Raw genomic sequence first — 22,941 nt, 5'->3', positions numbered from 1 at the left:
TTTGCCATTGCTTAGTGCAGCTGTGTTTCTTTGCTTTTTTTGAAAAAAGGAGATATTCAGGATCGAGGACACAGGAAGAAGAAGAAGAAGAGGGGAAAGAAGCGGAACAGAGGGAGAGAAGAAGAAAGGAGGAGGATAAGGAAATAAGAAGACCCTCTTGGGTTCGGGAAGGCTCGATCAGACGTAGCGATAACAAGTGCATCCATCAACCTCTCGGATACGAACGTTGGGCTGATAACAAGTTGGTTTACACAGTTTGATATGAAATTTGGGATTTTGAATTGTGGATTTGATGTAAGTTTTCTAATTTTGATTGTAGACTGGTGGGGTAGGAAAAAGTAGAGGAAATATCCAAGGTCCAAGTAGAGGAAGCTTTCAATAGAAGAAGAGGTATGTGTTTGATTTGGGTGAGTTTTTTGTTTTTGAATTTTGTGTGTTTGTATAATGAGTTGTGAATTAAGGTGATTTGGGGAATTGAGGAGTGACCTTTGAGGAATTGAGGAGGACCACTCTATGACGGGAATTTCTGAATAAAGGGATTATATCTAGCTAGAATGAGGGAGTATTCTTTTGATTGCTGAATCTACTCGGAGAAAGAATCCTTTAGTCGTAGAATGTTAGAAAAGATAAGGAGGAGAAGAATGAGGTCATCTTTGAACCAATGGGAATTATGAAATCTTTTTGCTTAAAAGAGGAGATATATGATGCTGGACATAATCAATCTGGCATTGAACAATTGAAATTGAATCTAAAACTAAACTTTGGTAGAATTCCATGATAGAGTATTTTATGTTCGGATGCACAAAGACTAAGTTAGTTAAAACAATTAAACAATTTTATCTCTTGGAGCTGCAATTAATAAGATCTCTCTGTACTTGCTTAATTGTAATATGATGTGCACCATCATTATATGTATACAAGTTATGCTTTGAATTTCGGTTTCGAGCAGATAATTATTCCATTATGTAGTGGAGATATGAATGGTGAGAACTAAAGGTATAGATTAGTCTAGGTTTAGGGTTTTGTTGTTATACATTTGATGCTCGGGTTGGACTGAAAGTGAGTAAGAGAGGAAGGTCAGTCTCTTTCTCATCAGATTGGTTTCAAGAAGACAGAATAATTACTTCTTTTTTTTGTCAGATTGATTGATTGGGAATTCGGTTCCTTAATTTCACCACAAAGTATTAATCTTTTTGTTGGAGTGATTGATTGGGAATTGGGTTTTGCAGCATTGTGTAGGCTTTATTTATTCAGTTTCATTTTGCGTTTAGTTGCCTTCTTCCTGTGCTTAGCTTCTGGGATGATGTTCAGAATTACAGTTTAATGGTGGTTTGTTTGTTTTGGAGAGCTGATATTTATTTTGTTTTGATTCTGTACGTTCTATGCAAAGGAGTATTTCGATTGTTCTTCTGCCATTGTTCCTGTATCTGTTGTTTTGTATTGGTCTGGTGTTCTATTGTTATTCAGGTATGGAATCAATATCTCATTGATGGTATCTATAATTAGCATTGGTTGAACTTAAACAATATTATGAGGAGTGATTATTAGTATGGTTATTATAGATAAAGGGATTTATTGGTTATTTAGCAATTTTTGGTTTCTTATTGATTTTTGTGAGTGAGTTAGTATAGAAGATTTGATTACTTAATTGGATGAGTTGACATGTTCTATAAGTTCAAAACTGTGACTTGGTCAGTATGTATTTAATTTAGGATATATAATATATATGTTATGTTTTTGCATTATTATGCATATAGCTGTAATAGGTAATTGTTTATTTCTGTTTTACAGATATCAGAAACAGTGAGCTGTCGAAATTTCCAGGTTTTTTCAATTCAGGTACAAAATTTTCAATTGTTTGTTATTACAATTGCAAGTGTTAATTTCTGTGTAAACAGACCTTAGTTTTATGTGAAGTTGTTTATTGTTGCTTTGTATGAAAGTTGAGATTGTTCTGCTGTTAGGTTACAGAAGGAGTTAGTTATTAAGTTATAGTTAATCTCTTTATTCTCAATCTGTTAGATTGAACTAATGTTTTCAATACAGTGATGGCACCGAAGGCTGTATCAAGAGGAACAAAAAGAATGTTAGGATATGGTGATGTTGAGGGCCATGATCATCAAGAGAAAATTCAGCAAACCTGCAGTACTCAAAACTCTGTTGGAACAATAACTGAATCTGATGGCAATGAATTCGTGAGGTCAGATCAAGGAGATCAAAGAGGTGGAAAACAGGTACACATTTCTCATGCATTTTGAAATGTTAATTTGTATGAATAGTTTAGTAAAAAAAAAAAAACTGTTGTGTGTTTACAGATATAAATTAATTGATATTATTTGAATTTTGATTATAGTATCTCATGTACAAACTGCTAGAGCATCAAACAGTTTGCGTGAAGATGACAGACAAAATTCTACTTTAGTCGTGTGCAGAGATTCATTAGTTGGTACAGCCTTAACTATTCATAATGCAATTACAGAAGGTACATTTTATAGAGACTTAATTCCAACAATAATTTCTGGTACATATACTATAGGATGGTTTTCCTTATGAATAGTGGATTGTCGGTTTTGCTCCTACCTCCTATCTGTTCTTACGAATTGCCCCTGCCTACTCTTTTGTGTGATTACCCTGTCCGGGTGTTACATAAACCCTGGGAAAGCCTCTGTTTCTTTCTCTTTTCTTCTGCAGCTTTCAAGTTTTGAGCTGCTGAACCAAAACAGAGCTCGCAGCGATGAAGACCGAGACGACGGCGTTTGAAATCAACCTGGTTAATCTCATGGCTGTTGACCTTCATCATCAATTTCCCTCTAACCCTTCTTCAAGGTTTGTTTGATTTTTTTTTTATTGTTTTGATTTTTGTATGGTACTGGGTTTTCTGCGTTTTTGCTTCCCTTAACTTATATAAAAATGCTTACTGTGCCCAAAGTTCATATCTTTCAAGCTTAATCAATAACTATGGAACTGGGTTTTACTTTTTTCGGTAATTTTTGTTAAAGTTTGGATTTTTATCAATATGAACTGTTTGAATAGTACGGCATTGGTTTTGGGTAGGATTTTGATATTGAAATTGATACTGTGCTCATAGGCTAGCATGTAGGCTCTGCACCATTGAAAATGTCTAGAGGAGTGTGGTTGTTCAATTTCATGTGGGATGGTTTTGTTCAGTGAGTAATTTTGTTATTTTTATTGAATTTTAGGGAGGAATTAATGAAGGAATGTATTGCAAGGTGATCATGCTGTAAGTCATGATAGTCAAAGGGATATGCGTGCGAGAAATGTGTAACGATTGGATTTTTGCTGCCGCTGTAACTGAAAGTTCTTTCCCCTGAGAAATGGTAACTTGATAACCTTTTTTTCTACATTCTATGACTTAAGAAGAAAGGAAAAGAATTCTACTCGATATAGCTGATGCGCTTGAATTTTGTTTATGAATTTTCTTAATGAATCTTGCTTATTATACTTGGCCACACGTCTTGCAAAACAACATTTGTGTACTTGCAAACATGGAAGATCCAATTGGCTGACTTTTCAAGAAACACTTAGGTGAGGTGGGGTCTATAAGAATAGAGATTCTGGCTTTTGATATTCTGAAACAAGAATACCCGATAGTATGGACATGTGTGATAGACAATCTATAATCTTTACTGAGTATCTGTTGCCATGTTGTCATCCTGAGGTTCATATTAGACTCATATATCACCATAATTTGTTGTTCTGCTAATTCTTAAATTGCCAGTTACTAACATATTAAATTGTGGAATCTTAAATCTGCAGTGGGTTTTTGGAATGGGAGGTGGGAGACCGTCAAGAGCAAATTGGAGGTACAAGCCATACTAGAGATGTGCCTCTCAATTTGAATTAGATCTTTTGTAAAAATTGTCATGGAGGGTTTGTTAATTGAATTTTATACCTATTCTTGGTTATAATATTTTCTTCATCTTCTAAATTTCTTCATTTCAAACAGTTTCAATTGTTATTAAGAGTGAGTAAATCAAATTGTTATGATCTACATGAGCACATTACTCACTACATCTCACAATGTAGATTAATATTTTCTCAACTATGTAATGAATTTAAATTTTTCATCAAAAACCATCTTGCTAGAATAGAATGCATTACTACAACTATATCGACCCGCAGCAGCGCGCGGGAACTGTTTCTAGTTATTATATTATACAATATACTAAAGCTCAGTAGCCCCGGTTTCCTGTTCATCACTGTTCACAAAGTGGAGTGACTTTTTTGCCCTTTCTACTTTCCTCAATTACAGTTTGCCATTCTTTTGTAACCTTCTGATTCGATTGTCGCCAGAAGAATCCAGAGAGGATCAATGTCACCCCTAATCGCGTGTTCACATCTGTTGAGAAGAGAGAGAGAGAGAGAGAGAACGAAGAGAGCCGAGTGATGTGAGTAGAAGAAGAAGAAGAAGGGATTTCGAATCACAAACAAATCCTCTCCATAACTCCTTCTTCCATAAATCTTTCTCCTCCACTGTTATTCAAGTCGACATGAGTGCATCATTGTCGATTTCGAGCAAATTCATCAGGTAATTTCTATGGAATGGATGGAGTCAAATTTGTTAGCTACATCTTTGAATTCTGTCAGTACCAATAAATATATTAATTTTTGTGTCTTGAACAAGGGACAGAGAGAGAGGAAGAAGGGAGAAAAGAAGAGGAGGGGGACGGGAAGCTCTCAGGGAAATCATCAGCCCGGGCAGTCCAACCCGAAGGTAAACTAATTCAATTTCTTGGTGATTGAATCTTGAATTTCCCAATAGGTTGAATTTTGATTCTTTGTTAATTTCTTCATGATTGATCAAGTAGTTTGATTGTCGTGGTTCTTCGAATTTTGCGTTTTGTAGTTGTTGGTGGCCGTCCAGCAGGTGTGGAGTTTTCTGCAGAGATTCATGACTTTGTAGTTGAGGATAAAGCCAAGTTTAAAGATGATGTATCCATTACTATAATAGAAGCAAGCTCTCATATTTTGGACATGCGAGTAAGACATATACATTTCTGTAATTGAAGGTATTGGTCAAGTTAACTATTGCAATTGATGTATTCGTTAAGTCAACTGTTATGTGCTTGGTTTGGTCTTTCATGTTTGACACGAGTTACAACATTTGCTGAAGAAAAGTTCTTTAGAGATGGTATTCAAGTAAAAATAGGTTCTCAAGTTGTAAAAGTAGCAGATCTGTGTTTTTTCCTCTGTTTGATATTATTGACTTACTACATCTATTTTTAGCTCTGATAATTTGTGTTGAATGTTTTTCGGGTCTTTCTTTATTTTATCATATGCCATGTCTCTATTTGGTATTTCAGAATCCTAATATTGATGACTGGATACTTGAGTGATGCAACTATGGCTGAGGATGCCTTATCTATTTGGTATGTGATTGATTTCCAAGTACAAGCCTCTCTGAAATTTCTGCAGTCTTTCTTCTACTGTGTTTCGTAATTGGGTTTAATTTTTGCAGCATGACTATAATGATTGGGAGCTCATATTTCCTTTAACCTTCTTTGCGGGGACAGGGTATAGTCTCTTCTATCTCTACCTCTTATGTCTCCTCCTAAGTTTCTCCTTTTGTATTATTGGGGAAATGTATCATTTCAAAATGGGGATCCCTATATAAACTTTATAAAATTCTTAGTAGTGAAATGAAGCTTCTGATACCTGCATACAGGACATTTAAATTTGACAATTGAGACAAAAGTCCGGAATTGGTCCTGTTAAGTTGTTGTTAAATATATATTGGCAAAACTACCAGTCAACCACTCAAACCTTTTGTTACAAAGCGTGCTATAGTACTTAATTTTACAAGTCGATTTCTGTTTGGGTGGATAGATGAATCGACATTAGTTACCTTAAGGACTATGCCATTCCGGATAACCTTAATTAGACTAAAGTTGTGACCTTTTCTATAATGAAACCTCTCTGTATATCTTGCAAAGAGCAAACATTGAACTGGCTTCTGTTTCATGACTTCCATCCATTGTTTTTGTTTATAAATGGTGTATGTAATTTTTAATCTTTTTTGTTGTTTAGTAAATGGTAATGTTTATGATTTTGAGTGGAAAATACTGGGTCCATGAGTTCTTTTTTCTTTTTCCTTTTTAGTTATACTGTTTCTGAAACAAATATTTTCAAATGAAGATAACGTTCTGAGATTGATGATTTCCATTAGACAATAATATTACATTCTGAAGATCAATGAACTCTGTTTAGATATGATTTCCATTTAGAGAGTATGATTACATTCTGAAGAAATTAGACAGTAAGATTACACATGACAAGAACTTTTGAAGTTCAGTTAACTTGCAGTTAGCATTATGGTTGACACCTGAGCATATTTTTCTCTTTATCTACTGATACATTTAAACTCACTATTAAGCTAGATCAAGATCCACGTTACCAATTAAAATGCAGTGCAATTTCATGTCTATGAAAGAGAAAATACAAAATACATCATGTGCTCCACAACCAAGGAGATTTTAATCCAAATGTGGTTTTCATAAATAGTTTAATGCCAGCTGTTCATAGACCCTATATTTCAATCCTAATTGTATTATGTTAATTACAAAAATGCATCTAATTTTCACTACTTTTGTACTCTGTAGTGTGTTCCCTTTGTGTTTGTGGTCATACTGATTGATGTCTTCACTTACCAATCTCATTGACGGCTTTTGCAGAAGCAGGATATAGGACTCTACATATTGGCTGGTAAAAACTTTGTTTTCTTCATTGTTGCATTGAGTTGCTGTAGATGATAGCATGATATAATTGTTTGTGGATAGAGTGTTTGGTTGAGGATGAATATGAGTTCTAAGTTCTAACTATAAGTACTCTTGCTGCATGTTACCAAATTTCAATAAATCGATAGGTTACACCTTAAACTAACGCTGGTAAGCATACTGACATTTTTAACTATCAGCTTTATGAATATTTATCGTTATTGATTTTTTGCAGTAATTAAAAAAAAAAAAAAAAAAAAACTTTTGTTGGTTTAATGAGATGCCTTCATGGCAGTATTTGAATGTATTTCTATCCGTGAGAACTTACAAATTGATATCATACATTTTGTAATAACTGTTTTGATATCCAAGATGAAATGGTTTTCTTCTCTTGCTTATCTTAATTGTCATCTTCCTTAATATTTGAAATGAATTTTGTTAAAAAAAAAATAAAGTTGAAAAGGAAAAGATAAAGTCTTTCATACACAAACTGTTTTTTGCTTCTCCAATCAGGCTTCTAAACAAGTGTAGGCAGTGAAAAACCCAGAAAAGGACTGGAAAACTAAACAAGAGATCATCTATTTTTAGCATAAATTTTTCTGATTGCTTCTTTGGTTCTTTTTCATTTTTTTTTTTTAACAATTGAAACCTAGAACTTTTTTTTTTTTTTTTGGTTGCCAAAACAAACTCTCTTTGTTTGTTAAATTTGTTACTGTAAGAAAATAGAAATGTGTTTTTTGCTTAAAGTCTCAAATTTGCTATTGCTCGGTTTATTCTTGAGGTATAGTTGATTCCTTTTTTTGTTACCAAAACAAAAACTCTTTTTTCTTTTGAAGTAGGTGACTTAACGATTTATTTCAGGATTTCATTGTTGTTTTGTTTGGCTTTTGTAGATTTCATGCGAAGGAGTGTAGATCTCACTCCTTTTGTTGTTGTTCCTTTTTTTGCTGCTTTGCACCATCTCAATCACTTATTCTTATTCAAGTATGCGCTTTTTCCTATTCTCTGGTTGATTTTGATATAGAACGTGAATTAACTGTTTTGCATGGCTATAACTGAAGTAGCCAGTTTTGAACCAGCTCCAACATTTTGTGCAGCTGCAGCTGGAACAATTACCCCGTTTGTACAACTACAATTGGAGCAGTCACTTTTTTGAACCTACTCCAGCAGCAAATTTTACTAGACTAACTTAGAACTACACTAACTAGCTCTTTGGGTATACTCCACCTGCTACTTTTTGTAAAGGAGCAACTAATCTTTTTGTACAACTAGCATTTTTGAACCAGCTTCAATAGCAAATAAAGTCTAAATTGAAATTTCGCTATTTCAATAGAATGCAGTAATTTCCCTTTTGTATTTCATAGATCTCATTTGTTTGCAAGCACAAATTCCGCAGCAAAGCGCGGGTACAATTTCTAGTTATTATACATACATCTAAAGCAGAAAGCCAGAAAGCCCTGTTCATAAGACCTGTTCATTTGAGTGAACAGTAAACTGACGCTTTTGGCCTTTGTTTTGTTCTCAATTACAGTTTGCCATTGCTTTTTGCACTCTGATCGGTTTGGTTTGTTTCCACGTGGCTCTGTTTGCTTGCTCCACGAATTGAGAGATCAAGAAGGATCGGAGAGCCAGAAAGGATCGAGAGCACACAGGTGTGTTTCTTTGCTTTCCGAAGAGAGAGAGAGAGAGAGAGGAGTTATTCAGGATCGAGAGAGTGCAGGTTTGTTTCTTTGATTGGAATTTAATTGGTTCTGATTTTGCATGTCTTCAGATTGTCAGATACTGTAATCAGTTTCCCAGGTTTCACGCTTTGTGCAGGTATTCTGTTTATTTTTTATTTTTTCCGGCAGTTTGTGTTTAATCTGGATTTTGTGCATATTGAAGGGGGAGAGGTTTGGACTGGAAACAAAGAAAACGACGTATCTTGGTATTATTGCTGTGGTGTGGCTGCTCTGGTTTTTGGATTCAAGAAGTTACCTGAAGTGGGTTGGAGGGCGAAGAGGGTCTCATCACTGAACGGTACTGTTAATCTCAGGTTGAAGGTAAGGTTATGATTTTCAATTGTTAACTGTATGTATTATAGAAAATAATGATAAAATTGATAGCAACATAGAGCGATTGGTTGTTATGGATATGAGTAAGGATTGAAGGTTTTGAAGGTCGTGTTTTTGTTTTTGTTTCTGCTGGGTTACACATATAATCAGTGCCCTTTTTTTTTGTTCAATATTGCTGTAATTTTTTCATTCAATTGATGTTGCTGTGCTTCATTATTTTCATATAACTAAGATTCTGAATAAAGCCAAGGATCTATATTGTTGGTTATTGATTGTTTGTATTGTTTTTTGAAATTGGGTTGCAAAAAACAGAAGAAGTGTTGCTGGGTTTGGGATTTCAGTGGTTGAAGGTAAGTTTTTAATTTTTGGTCTGTACCAGAGTGATTGACATCAAAGAAGTGTTTGAATTGCTTTATTCAGAATGTTAGATGGTAGAATCTGCTTTTTGGTTCTTCTTCTTCTTCTTTTCTGTTACTATAAGTAGTTGGATATTAGATTTGTTAAACAAGACTCAATTAGATTGTGCCGTTTTGTATTACAGTTGACAAGAAGGTCGTGTTTTTGTTTTTGTTTCTGCTGGGTTACACATATAATCAGTGCCTTTTTTTTTTCAATATTCCTGTAATATTTTCATTCAATTGATGTTGTTGTGCTTCATTATTTTCATGTTAGTAAAATCTGCTCTTTTCATCATAGACCAAAGATCTATATTGTTGGTTATTGATTGTTTGTATTGTTTTTGAAATTGGGTTGCAGAAAACAGAAGAAGCATTGCTGGGTTTGGGATTTCAATGATTGATTGGGAGAGGTTGAAGGTTTTGATTTTCGGTCTGCACCGGAGTGATTGACATCAAAGAAGAAAGGTTTTGACTGTGCTTCATCATTTTAATATAAGTAAAATGTCCTTTTTTCATTGTAAACCAAAGAACTATAATCATCTTGAGATGTAATGCATTTGTAGGTAGATGAGAAGTATATTATCTTTTTGGTTAGGTGTCTGTTTTCTGTTTCTGAATTGGTTTTTTTTTTTAGTATTAACGTTTTGTTCAACCTTTAAAGCAAGAGAAAATTAATATAGACAAACGAGAAATTTCGGTCGTCTAGAAACTTTGTTTTGTTGTCTATGTGTGTTATTTAATTGATGGTCTACGTGCGTTTTGTGAAACATAGATATCTTTTTCTTACATTGGAATTTTCGTCATTTGTTTTTGTTGGTTTTATTTATTTATTTATTAACTTGGATCTATTTAGGGTGCTGATTAGATAGTTTTCTAAATTGTCAGTGGGCAAGCATACACTCAATAATATATATGAATAATCAGTGGGTTCTCTAAATGATCTATTTTTGTATTCTAACTGGACTTGACCTTAGATTTTGAGTATACGTTTGATATCTTCAGTATTTCTTCTATTTTTGGGTATTAACATTCTTATGCCTTAGTTTTTCATTAAAGCCAATCTAACTATGTGTTTAATTTCCACAGAATTTTATCATTAAATACTTGCCAAGGCTGTAGCGCATTTCTTTCGATTGAAGTTTCTGGTCATAACTTGGTCAGAGTAGGTAAGGTTCTCTGCTATTTTTTATTTGTTATGAGAATGTTGACCTTGATGATGAGAAACATGACATAGTTTTGGTGCACATGAATATGCCAGGCATTTAGGAAACATTCTTGATTTTTTTGAGTGGTGATCACTATGTATGCTAAATTGATTTCAATACTTGAAAATTACAACTACTTTAATGCCTACAAGTTTGAAACCCTTCCTCTCAAATCGACCTATGATTTCTGAAATCTGGAATAAAAAATTAGGGTATTGTGCAGAGCCTACTTCCTTACTTTCTGATGCAGCAAGTAAAATTGAAAGAGAAGCTGTTGGACTTAGTTGTGGTACTTGAATCAGATGAAGTAGTTTTGATCATTGATGTAGTATGATTCTTGAGATAAAGGCAAATAGCAAGTAGTGTACTATGAAAGTCATCTAAAATTTTCAATTTACAAATAAAGTTTGTTTATGTGTTCTATGTGATATATGGAATATATAATACCAGAAATGATTTTGATAGTAGCTTTGTTCCAATTTTTGTGTAATGGTGCCATATCTTGCCATACTTATATCAAGTGGTATTATGGATGGGATCGGTACATTGTATTCAAGCTTGCATTCTGATTTAGGTGAGCCATCCAAATCATTATATGAGATCGTAAATACCCTACCCAAAGTTTAGTTTAAGTAACAAAGCAAAGAAGTGTAAATTTACACAATAATTACTGTTACAGTTCTGATATCTATTTGTTCTTCCTGTTTCAGAAGTTCTATGTATACTTATTGTATCTCCTCTTATGTGAGTTTGAATGTTGGTCATGAAGTCTTTATTTTGTTTGATTTATTGATTGCTGTACATTTATCTATGGATAGAGATTTTGAATGCAATAGTTACTCAAGGAATACTTTGAGTTACTGGAATTGATGTGTATTTGTCATTCAGCTTATAATGATAACTTAACTAATATATCAACTTGGTTCAACTTTTGAAGGTTCAAGTAGGAGAATCAGGCTTCTTTTTTTTCAAAACTTCATTTGCTTTTGTAGTGATCGAATGATGTAATTGAGCTGAATAGGATCATAGTGCTACCGCATTAAGGACTGTAGCTCACTCATTGTTTTCGATGTATCATAGCCTCATTTGCATTTTCATTCATAAAATCCTCTTTCTCTCTAAATATCTGTTCTTCATACAAATCTTTTACTCAGTGGCATAAGTTGTCCATGAGTTCTCTTTATTTCTCGGATAGAATCCCAAATATCACGGGTAATACAATCAGCTAGGTAATCCCAAAACCATGTCTAACCATGATCGTTTGATTATATCTGCAAATAAATGAAAATGATAAACCTTATTATCATAGATTTTCTACTTTTAAGCTTTTTATCAATTTTATGTCCCATATAAAGAATGGAAGTGTAAAATCAACTATTGTATCTGTGCATTAGCTTACTGTGGTTTAAACATGACTTTATTAGTCAGAATATTGTTAATTGTAAGATCAACTATCATATCTGTGCATTAGCTTACTATGGTTTGCAATCTTTTCAGCTTTTATGAAAAGATTGGATGTATTAGAGCTGCAATTTGATAATTTGTAATAGAGCTGCAATTTGTAATAGAACTGCAATCTGTAGATTGTAATCTTTTCAGCTCTATTTCTTCATTTTGTAATAGAGCTGCAATTTGATTATTTTTTTGAAAACAATTTTTCAGTTTTCAATATTTATTAAAAAGATTCTTGATTGTACCGGTAAGAGCTCTTAGCCTATTATTTCTATATAAGTGCATATTCTATTCGCATGTGTGTGTGTGTGTCTGTATGTATATGTTCTCCTTTCCTTTAATTGACAGCGATTTTCCTATCCTTCGGTTTCGGATCATGTGTGTATCATATCTACTCAGTTTAGATTGTGAGTTGCTAACTATTTTTGTATGAATATCCTAGCTCCTAGAGACAGCACTTGAAGAATGCAGTCATGATTTGGATTCGGCTATCAGAAGTTTGAATAAGCTACGCTTAAGTTCTGTTGCAAATAAATCTGGTACAGCCTCAGAAACAAGTGTTTAACCCCATGCACAGGGTATGAATAGTTTTTAATTTTTAATTTATTTTAATTTTATTTTTTTGGACATCCTGAACTTGGACCTTACTGATGGAGGTAACCATATTGTTTTTAATTTTTTATGTGTCTTTGGTTTAGTACAATGTTTTTTTTTTTCTAAGTGCAACTTTCATAAAGAGAGTTAATTTGTTGTCTTGCTTATGTAACATTTGTTTTCATCTTGCATAAAGAACCAGTGTGATTTTCTTTTTGATAGTGAGTCTACAAGATTGTGCTCATCTTGATACCAGTTGTCACACTAAATGAGTCTTATTACTTTGTTTCAGGTGCGCTAGCAGCAAATGGAGAAGCTTCTGGTAATGATGATCTATCAGGTCAAAAGAACCTGCTCACGCAAGAAGTTTCCTACCTTCATATGTAAGAAACTTTCTTGGTAGCAGATCTGATCCATGGTATAGCTGCATGTAAAATTATTGCAAATAGGTACAATCCATGATCAAGTGAATTGAAATTCTGTATGTACAGTCCATGGATCTGCAGATGAGTCCACTTCAGTTGAAGATGCATTTGAGTCTGCCAATGAATTAGATCAGTGCTAAACCCCCATTGTAGAAACTTGATACCACCTTGGTTAAAATACCAGGTATTGCCTGAATCTCTCTTTACGATTGAAATATCAGTTTTGTAATATGTAAAATTATAATTGTATTATATTATGTAGATCAAGATTTGAGGGGCAAAAAAAAAAAAAAAAATTATACCCGCAGCATCGCGCGGGAGAATTTTCTAGTACAATATACTAAAGCTCAGTTGCTCGGTTTCCTGTTCATTACTGTTCATCACTGTTCACAAAGTGGAGTGACGCTTTTGCCCTTAGTATTTTGATGAATAACAGTTTTGCCTGATAAGGATTCTCGGTTCTTCTTCTTTTTGGAAGTGTCTGTTTCCACTAATATCTCCACACTGACATCGGCTGTTGCAGACTATCATGGTGTCTTCTTTTCTATTTTCAGTCTATGCTGGGTCTCTGTTTGATTACACTTAATAAATCCTGTTTTTGCTTCGGATTTTGTTGAAACAGAGGAAAAGAAAAGAAGAAGAGGAGGAAGAAGAAGACGAGGGAGACGGGAAAAAGTTGATGCTCGATTTGAACAGAAATTGAGTAAATTGATCATCCCAGGTATTCTACGATGGCTTCGAATTTGTTTCATATAGTTTTTGTCGGTCGCTCAGCTTTTCCACCATGATACATCGCCGTTTTGGGTTTTTTTTTTTTTAACCTTGATTTTGTTGATTCAATTTTTAATTGTTCTCTCATTCTGATGTGGGATATGTATTGGATTTGAATTGAAAGTTTTTGATTTGGGGGTTTATACACATATTACTTTGTTGTGTTTGCCTTGATATTTTGAACAACCAGATGAACAATTTCTGAACATCATCTTCAAATTTTGCAGGTATGACAAATCTGCTCTGGCTTTTCTTCAAGAAAGGTCTGCCTATAAAGATTTACTTCGTTCTTTTCTTAAAGCCTTGGTCTTTTTTATGTTGGTCATTACGGTTTTGACTCCTATAGTTCTAATCGATTTCCCAAATTTGAACTTTCCATAGCTGACTTGCTAAAACTTAATTGAGATTGAAATGAATGAATATTTGAATCCAATCTTAAGCTAGCTTTTGTTCTGCTTTTTTCTTTTTGTTTTTTGAATCTTGGTTGAATATGGTTTTTGAGGATTTTATTTCTTTTAGATCTTCATTCTTTCACCTACCGTGACTCAGTAGCTGACCTTTGCAGCACTCAAATTAAACTGCCTAATTGTAGAGCTAACTCTATGAGTTAATTTATCCTCAGTTTTTTATTTATTTATTTTATTTTTTATGTTTTCAGTTCTGTGATTGGTTTTCTTGCTTAGTTGAATTTGAAAGATTGGAAATTTGTTAGTAAGGATTGCAAAGATACTGAATTTTTTGGTGTGTAGTTGAGTAGTTGTATACTGAGTTAAGGATATGGAGGTAGATATGACTGTCACTATTTCAAGCAACTCTATCTGTTGCTTTCTTTAGTCAGTTTAGTGCAGGTACATATTTTTCTGGTCTCTCATATTGTGCTATTTTCTGTGGTTGAAGCAGTTGGAAAAATAGGTATTGCAATGTCTAGGATGGTGAAGATGCTGTTTGCAAGGAAAGAAATGAGAACACTAACGGTGGGTGCTTGATGCTACTGGTAAAACCACCATCCTCTACAAGCTCAAACTTGCACAATTGGTACTATCCACTACTCCACTTGGGATTTTCAATTTATTGTCTATGTTTTGTATTCCTGCAACTTCTACCTGTGTCTTATTTTAGTTGTCGTCCATTTTGTTTAACTTTTTGTCAACCTTTAATGGCTTATATTACAATGTTATTTGTTCATGAGTTGATGTCTTCTAAGAGTGAATACATAACAGTAGCAATATGCCTTTGAAAATCCATTTTTTGCATTTTTTTCCTGTCATTTGAACTAAATTTGCCATCTAACCAATAGCTAGCTTAGCCATTCTTGATAGACAATTGCAGAATCTGTTGGTGATTGGTTCTTTAATTGAAATGTGACGAAGCATATTGGTTGTTAGTTTCCCTGCAATCCAGTCTGCTATCGTCACAGTGCTGCATAAAGTTGATCGAACTTGAGAACAGTTCCAGCATTTGAAGGGGGTTATACCCTGGTGGAAATCTTCCTTTCCCGTCCAAGACCATGAGTTGTTAAGAATGAAGGTGTGGTATAACAAATCAGCTTATATTGGGTATCGTATTTTTGCATTGAGAAGAATAGGGAGAAAAAGATTATGTTACCTTTTTTTTTTTTTTTGGGAATACACCTTTACTTTCTATTATGTGGCAACCAATGTATAGCTTTCTTTAAGCTTGAAGGATCTATGCTTTCTATTTGTATAAAATTGTTTCTATCCATTGGGACTCCAAATATAACATAAACGTGTGTGTTTGCAGATCTATTAGCATTTTGGTGAAAATGGAGAGCTTCGAAGCCATTTAGAAGCAGGAAGGAATCATTGAAGCTTACTATGGAGTCATGATTGCTTGGGTTGATCTTGGAGTTGAAATCCCACTCGAACAGATTTTTTAGTCCAAGAGGAAATAATCCAAGTGTGTGGGCAGCTAAACAATCAAGTATTTGTAGCTTCTCAACTACTTGAATCAATGATTGAATACCCAACCGCAACGCATGCTGAGATACCACTCTCAATTTTACTAATGATACTGATAACAGGGGAAGATTAACTTCCTCTATGATGACTTAAAAGGCAGTGCCTTGATGAATAATAATCTCCTCTCCTCTGCCCATCAGAAAAGAAGGTTTTTCCTCACGTTGGTGTTGGATTGGACAGTCAGTGCGATGAACCAGTTTCAAAGAAATCATGTTTTTCTCCATGGACTGCCCACAATCAATTAGAGCTATTAGATTGCAAAACACTAAAAGATATCTTAAAGAGAACATGCCTAACTTGAAAACTTTTACCTATGAACGATTGGATCGGTTAAAAAGAACCACCACCTTCACTGAATGTGAAGTGAGAACGTGAGATTGAGTCAGTAATGTACAAGTGAAAGGAAAATATTTAACCTGTGAATGTTCCTTTTTGTCTTTGGTTTATTTGTTTTTTTTTCTATTTTGTTAATTGGTTTGGCTATTTGAATTCTTTTTGTTTGATTTTTGGTAGTTAGTTGTTAATTCAGTTAGAAAAAAAAGGCAATAGACAATTTTGAAATACCGCAGCAAGGCGCGGGATCTGTAACTAGTTTAGCCCAGTTGCCCGGTTTCCTGTTCATCACTGTTCACAAAGTGGAGTGACGCTTTTGCCCTTATTTTTCTCTGATTTACGGGATGCCATCGTTCTATAATCAAGTCAAATACACGTAGATTTCGTTCGTGGTGATTTCATTTTGCTGCGAGGGGAAAGAAGATCTGTGTGGAATCTGTCTGCAAGATTGAGATCGGTGGAGAGAAAGCGTTTTGTATCGAAGGTATTGTTTCCCAGATTTCTATGTTTTTTTTCGTTTTTGTTTTCTCTTTTGATTCATGTTATTGACTCTGGGTTTCGGAAATTGGGAATTGAGTTTTATTGTGTTGAGTTTGATTAGCTTTTTCGGTTAGGGTTACTGAATTGGGGTTTTTTTTGGGTGATTGAATTTGATTCTGTAATTTCAGAGTTTTGATTCTGAGTTTGTTCTGTTTATACTTTATTTAAGAGTTGGCTAAGATTTAGTATCTGCCGAGGCCTTTAAGTATTGTAATAGCAATATAATTTTTTTTTTCCAAATGTGGTTCAGTGCTGTGTTCAAATGGTAGAGGAAGAAGAGGAGTAATAGATATGAGTTTGGTTTGGAGAGTAGGGATTGCAGGTTCGGAAATTTGTGTTTTTTGCTGTTGTGCTCTTCTTTTAGTTTTGTTTGTGCTGGGGTTAGAGATATAGGTATTTGATTGGAATGGTTTTATCAATTTTGGTAACTTAACAACTTTTTATCAACTTTGGTGTTATATGACTATCATAATGAGAACGTATAGGGATGTGATTGTGGGATTATATATATATATATATATATAGATGATATTATAAGTAGCAGCAGCATATTAATTGTTACTACTGTGAGAAGCAAAGATTTTCACTATCTGCAATCTACAGTGTGTCAAAACTTTTATTAGGAATGTGTTTCGAAAGAGGCAATCTTTGTCAAGTTTAGTCATGTTATTCATTCAAGTCATGTTCTGAGTTTAGGTTTTGGTTTCTCCAATTTTGGTTATAGTTTTGAGTTTATGATCATGTTCTGGACTTTGCCTTTTGACTGATACAGATTGTGATCTTTTGAGTACTTTGTTTGTCCTGCACTTTGCAATTTTGATGGTTGATTGAAAAAATTAGAAGATAGAGATTTCAGTTTTTTTTTTTGGTTTAAAATTTTTTGATTGCTTTTATGTTTTTTTTCTTTCTTTCTGGTTGGTCAGTTTGAATATCTACTGTATATACGTGAGCGCTGGAAACAGAGTATTAGAAATTTCAAAGAAAATTACGGATTTGGAAAGAAAGATCTCATTAAGTTTCATTAAACAAAATAATTTGATACGATTGGATGGCTGTATAGCAATCTAATTAACAAAATAAATAGAAGTTATTTGGCTGTTCTTGGACATTGTTTGTTAATGTTTAGAGATATTGTGCAGTTTTGTTCAAAGTCTACAAATGGCTATGTAACAATGTGATGACTAAATGATGATCTCTTGGTTGTGTTTTTTTGGCAGCTTAAGGATTCATTTTCAAATTTGACTTAGTGTGACAATGTTCAAATGGATAAACCTAGGAAAGGATAGGTTGCTATATAGAGTTGGATGATCTCATTGACTAATCATGTGATACTAATCTTAAAACAATTGGATCGGTCTTATTAATCTGTGATTAAAGATTGAGTTTCAAATAGGTGAAGGTTTACCTTAACTATCAGGCTAGAATCGCAGCTGAAGCAATTATTCTGAGGTGCTAAATTTTGAGTTGTACACTTACACTGTAAATACACATCTAAGAATATTGAGAGGGGAAAACTAAGAACATTAACTTAATGGTTGTAAAGTTCAGGGGCATGATCACCACCTGTGAAGGTAATTGGTGCATACATAATTAATTCTTTACATTTTTCAGTCATCAATAATGTACTTCAGTTTATTTTTGTTTGTTTAGTTTTGATGTAATGTATGTATAGCTTAGCATTAGAAACAGAGTATTGGAAACTTCAAAGAAACTTATGGATCAGGAAAGATTCATCTCATTAACTTCCATTAAATAAAATAATCTGATATTTAAACAAAATTAAATAAAAATTATTTGGCTGTTCTTGGATATCGTTTGTCAATGTTTAGAAATACTGTGCATTTTGTTCAAAGTCTACAAATGGCCGGTTACGTAACAACATCATTACTAAATGATAATATTTTGGTCGTTTTTTAAACTTTAGTTGATTTAATTTGGAGGAGGTTGAAGGTCTGTTTTACCTATGCTTTTTTTTTTTTTTTTGGGTGCTCGAATGGTGATAGGTTTTTTGGTTTTCAGTCTCTAGGTTCTATGCAAAGGAGTATCTGGGTTGTTTTTTTGGCACTGCTCCTGATTCTGTTATTTGGTGTTGGTTCAGCGTTCTGTTTTTATCCAGGTATGACATTTTTTTATAGAAATTGTTTGGCTGTTGAAATATAATTGTAACTGTTTGTTTTGTGTTCAGAAGGTGTTTCTTGATTGGCGATTAAAATAAAGTGTATGTTTTGCTGGGGGTTGTGTGGCTGTAGTTTATGTAATGTCTTTTTTTCTTCTTCATTCTGTAAATTTGATGTTGTGATTTATTGTAAACAGATGGTTTATTTATGCAATGTTGTTTTCGATATTGTTTAACCAATGCGACATGTTTTTGTTTTGTTGTGCAGATATTGGGAGTAGTGAGGTATCTGAATTTGAAAGTGTTTTGAATTCAGGTATGGATGTTTAGCTGATGTTGTTAATGAGATTCAAAAATTGTTTATGCGTTCTGTGATTTGATTATTGTTTTTGAGTGAAGCTAGATAATTTAATAACGCTGCATGACGTGTGATACTTTATTGTAAATAGACTGTCTGCTTACACATTATTGTTATTATCAAGTTGATTTACAGATTATTATTATGAAGGATAATGATCTAACCTGTTAATTGAATTATATACTTGATTGCAGTGATGGCGCCGAAAAGTGTGCTAAGAGGAACAAAAAGGTTGTTAAAACAGTGTGCTACTGAAAGACATGAAACTAGAGAGGCAATTGAGCAGAGAAGGCCTAAATCTAATCGTGTTTCTCTTGGCGGAGATCAGTGTGATCAAGTTAAATCAGATAGATGGAAAACAAGTGGGTATATTTTATGTGCTTTAAACTGTTGATCTATCTAAACAGTTTTAGGAAAATTTTTGGTTTGTTTAGAAATGTAAACTGATTTATATTGTTTGATTTTTTGTAATAGTGTGTCACGCCGCACAAATTCCTGAAGCATCAAATGAATGTGAGAATGTCAATGGATTTGAACACTCTGAGGAACTATTTCGAGGTGACGATCAAAATATTACAGAAGGTAAATTTTTTAGATAATTTAATATACAAACTCAATTTTAGTAATAGGTTTGTTATATTGTGTCTGAGATCGATATTTATTGTTCCTATTGTTTGCTTTCCGCATATCAATAGATTTTGTTCTTTTTATTTATCTTGATTAAATCAAATTTTATTTTGTGTGCTGCTGTCGTATACTAATGTTTTCGTATTTGTTTGTTTGCAACAATTGTCTACTGTTTGTTCGGCATTCAGTTTAAATAATTTGCAATTTGGAATATCTAGATATGACACTGTCATAGTTGTTTCCATATATTTTGTGTGTTTTGGTAGTCTTCTTCTGTTTTGTTGCAGAAAGAAAAATCAAGCTATCTGCTTTTGCAGTATTGTCTTTATCATTTGTTGAAAATGAGTCATCCATTTACATGTAAATAAGCTGTAGATACTAGATAGTCTGGTACTAAATGTTCTGTAAACATTTTTCATATTGATTTTCAGTTAGTTAATATAGACAAAAGTTTATTGATTTATAAATACAGCTGTAAATATAGACAAACTAAGAGCATATTAAATGATGCATCAACTTTTATTATCAAACCTAAATTTGCAGTTTGCATCCTAATTTAGATGATCCTGATATTGTTTATATTTGCTATATTTGCTTAAGTTGCTAACATTCTTATGATGATTTCATTTAAATGTTTATTTAACTAAAACTAATTTCCCCATCTATTATTTTTTTTTCGTGTTTTATTTTTGTTGCTAAGAAATGAAAAGAAAATATGATGAGTTAATTGGAAATAAGAACAGGGGTTTATTTTTGATTGAAAATTGTTGTTTATTTATACCTGAAAATACAATAGTAGATGTTGTTATTCTCTGTTTAAATGAATCTCAGTGTCTTTAATAAAGGTCAAACTTGATTACCCAAAAAGGTTGGTGCCTTAGAATTTCCAGTAGTTTACAATCACCCACAACGCTCTATATGGTCTTATAGAATAGCCAGTGTAGTAAATCAAATTCGATGCTTCATTTGCCATAGTCGAAGGATGAGATTGTGAAGTTGTGGTTGAACTGCCCTTTTGAGCTATTTAAAGAATTTTGAACAAAGTCATAGTTTGTTTAGGAATGAGAATGGTTTATTGTGATTGTTGCTGGTAACATCTGGTAAACATGAGATAAATATTTGAAGTATTAACTGGTTTATGTTTTTGAATACAGTTATCCCTCAAGAAGCTGCTTGGACAGCAATGGATTACGCTGAAGGTCATGATAGTGAAAGCGAAATGCAACAAATGGATAATTGTGACAATATTACTGCAGTTAGTGAATATGGACATCATCAAGTTAGATCAGAGAGATGGAGAGAATGTAAGTTTTAGACTTTGAGCAACATTGAGCTCAACAAATAATATTAGCAAAATGTATCATTCATTTACAATTTCAAATTAATTAAACACTGGTTAAATTTTGCTTATAGTGTGTAGGTTAAGAATAACAAATAAGAACCAGATTTCATCGACTTCTGAATGTGGGAATGCCAATGCAACTGTGAACCAAAATTTGCTTCTTCGTCAAAACTTGCATGCTAATAATGGAGGTACAACTGGTAAGTTCAACAAGTGATTTACCCAGAAGAAGATTAGATAATATGTGTATAATCTCACTCTTTGTTTTTGTGAGTTTTACATGTAGATGCATTGCTGGATTTGAATGGAAATGATCACTCCCAATTTCTGCAGACTCATGATATGAGAGGTTTGAAAGTTTTTCCAAGTATTGATGATGTAATTATACTTTGAATAAGTAGTTTGACCAACTGTTTTCAAACATCATCCACAGGTGAATGCTCACATTCATTTGGTCAAGCATCATATCAAAGAAGCAAGCAAGGTGAATTCTCTGAATTTTTTTTTCCTTTGTACTGTTTTGAAAAAATAGTTATAATCGTATGAATTGTTTAACAAAGAGAAAAATTCTGATTGCAGGATTAATCGTGAAATACGAAGATTCAAGTGATAACACTTATACATGTGATCATTGCAATGCATCTTTTTGGTTTGGAGAAGCTCTTAAGAGATCATCTTCAAATGCGCCTCTTATTTATACAAATTGTTGTAAAAAAGGTGAAATTGCAATTCGACAATCAAAACCAACACCAACTTTTCTTGAAACATTATTGAATCCAAATAATGGTCCAGAAAGCAAGCTTTTTAGAGAAAATATCAGAGTCTATAATTCAATGTTTTCTTTTACATCAATGGGAGCAACAATTGATCGTAAAATAAACATTGGAACAGGTCCTCATGTTTTTAAAATTAGTGGCCAAGTACACCATTTAATGGGTTCGTTATTACATTCTGATGGAGAATGTCCTAAATATGCTCAATTATACATATATGATACAAAAAATGAAGTTTCGAATCGTATTAATGCTATTGACCCTACTCATATTAATAATAATATTAAAGCAGATATTGTTAGAGGACTCATTAAAATGTTTGATGAAACCAATGAATTAGTGAAAGAATTCCGAACAATGAGAGATAAATTTGAAGATGAATCTTTAGTTTCATTAAATATGACTATACTCAATCGTCAACCTACTGACAGTAAGCAATATGAAGAACCGACAACTGAAGAAATTGGTGGCTTAATAGTAGGTGATATTGGAAAACATAATTCAAATAAGGATATTATTATTGAATCAAACAATGGACATTTACAACGTATCTCTAAAATACATCCAAAATATATGTCATTACAATATCCAATACTTTTTCCGTATGGTGAAGATGGATATACACTAAATTTGGTAATTCGTCAAATTACGGGAAATTCTACAAAAAAAAGACAAAGAATGTCGATGCGAGCTTATATTACATATCAGATTCAAGATAGAAATAATGTAATAAGTACTTTATTAAAAGGTGGACGATTATTTCAACAATTTTTAGTTGATGCTTGTGCAACTGTTGAAGAAAATCGCTTGGATTGGATTAGAAAAAATCAAAAGAATTTTCGAAGTGAAGCTTATAAAGATATTTATACTGCATCTTTAGCTGGAATTAAAAAAGGGGCCGACTTAGGACAAAAAATTATTTTACCCAGCTCTCACACTGGAAGTCCTAGAGATATGATCAATAATTATCAAGATGCCATGGCAATTTCCAGACGATATGGTAATCCTGATTTATTTATAACTTTTACTTGCAACTTTAAATGGCCAGAAATAGAAAGATACTTCAAAAACAAATCTGAGCATAAAGTTGAAGACAGACCTGACATAATTGCAAGAATATTTAACATAAAATTACAAAATATGATTGCTTATATTAAATCTGGTGAACCTTTCGGACAAATTGATGCAGATGTTTGCACAGTAGAATTTCAAAAAAGAGGACTTCCTCATGCTCATATGT

The 22,941-nt window shown here is 33.2% G+C and overlaps 1 protein-coding gene across 1 annotated transcript; it reads left to right on the top strand.

Annotated features, from left to right (window-relative positions):
- Positions 1-100: 100 nt before the first annotated feature.
- LOC133716360 (uncharacterized) lies at positions 101-22,905 on the top strand. Its single transcript, XM_062143071.1, has 35 exons — positions 101-241; positions 320-390; positions 1,792-1,839; positions 2,047-2,234; positions 2,354-2,826; positions 3,201-3,338; positions 3,778-3,824; positions 4,318-4,549; positions 4,652-4,735; positions 4,868-5,030; positions 5,325-5,390; positions 5,480-5,535; positions 6,621-6,723; positions 8,266-8,454; positions 8,619-8,776; positions 9,101-9,138; positions 9,545-9,651; positions 10,273-10,352; positions 12,286-12,421; positions 12,730-12,855; positions 12,929-13,046; positions 13,485-13,583; positions 13,861-13,896; positions 14,534-15,160; positions 15,395-16,429; positions 18,505-18,601; positions 18,870-18,917; positions 19,154-19,321; positions 19,434-19,541; positions 20,741-20,890; positions 21,000-21,128; positions 21,215-21,277; positions 21,362-21,412; positions 21,508-22,334; positions 22,891-22,905. Exons 26-35 carry the CDS (start codon positions 18,517-18,519, stop codon positions 22,903-22,905), a joined length of 1,644 nt encoding a protein of 547 aa, XP_061999055.1. The 5' UTR covers positions 101-241; positions 320-390; positions 1,792-1,839; positions 2,047-2,234; positions 2,354-2,826; positions 3,201-3,338; positions 3,778-3,824; positions 4,318-4,549; positions 4,652-4,735; positions 4,868-5,030; positions 5,325-5,390; positions 5,480-5,535; positions 6,621-6,723; positions 8,266-8,454; positions 8,619-8,776; positions 9,101-9,138; positions 9,545-9,651; positions 10,273-10,352; positions 12,286-12,421; positions 12,730-12,855; positions 12,929-13,046; positions 13,485-13,583; positions 13,861-13,896; positions 14,534-15,160; positions 15,395-16,429; positions 18,505-18,516.
- Positions 22,906-22,941: the final 36 nt, after the last annotated feature.

Source organism: Rosa rugosa, chromosome 6, assembly GCF_958449725.1.
Source record: "Rosa rugosa chromosome 6, drRosRugo1.1, whole genome shotgun sequence".
NCBI lineage: Eukaryota > Viridiplantae > Streptophyta > Magnoliopsida > Rosales > Rosaceae > Rosa > Rosa rugosa.
This window is presented reverse-complemented; position numbering and strand designations above follow the sequence as displayed.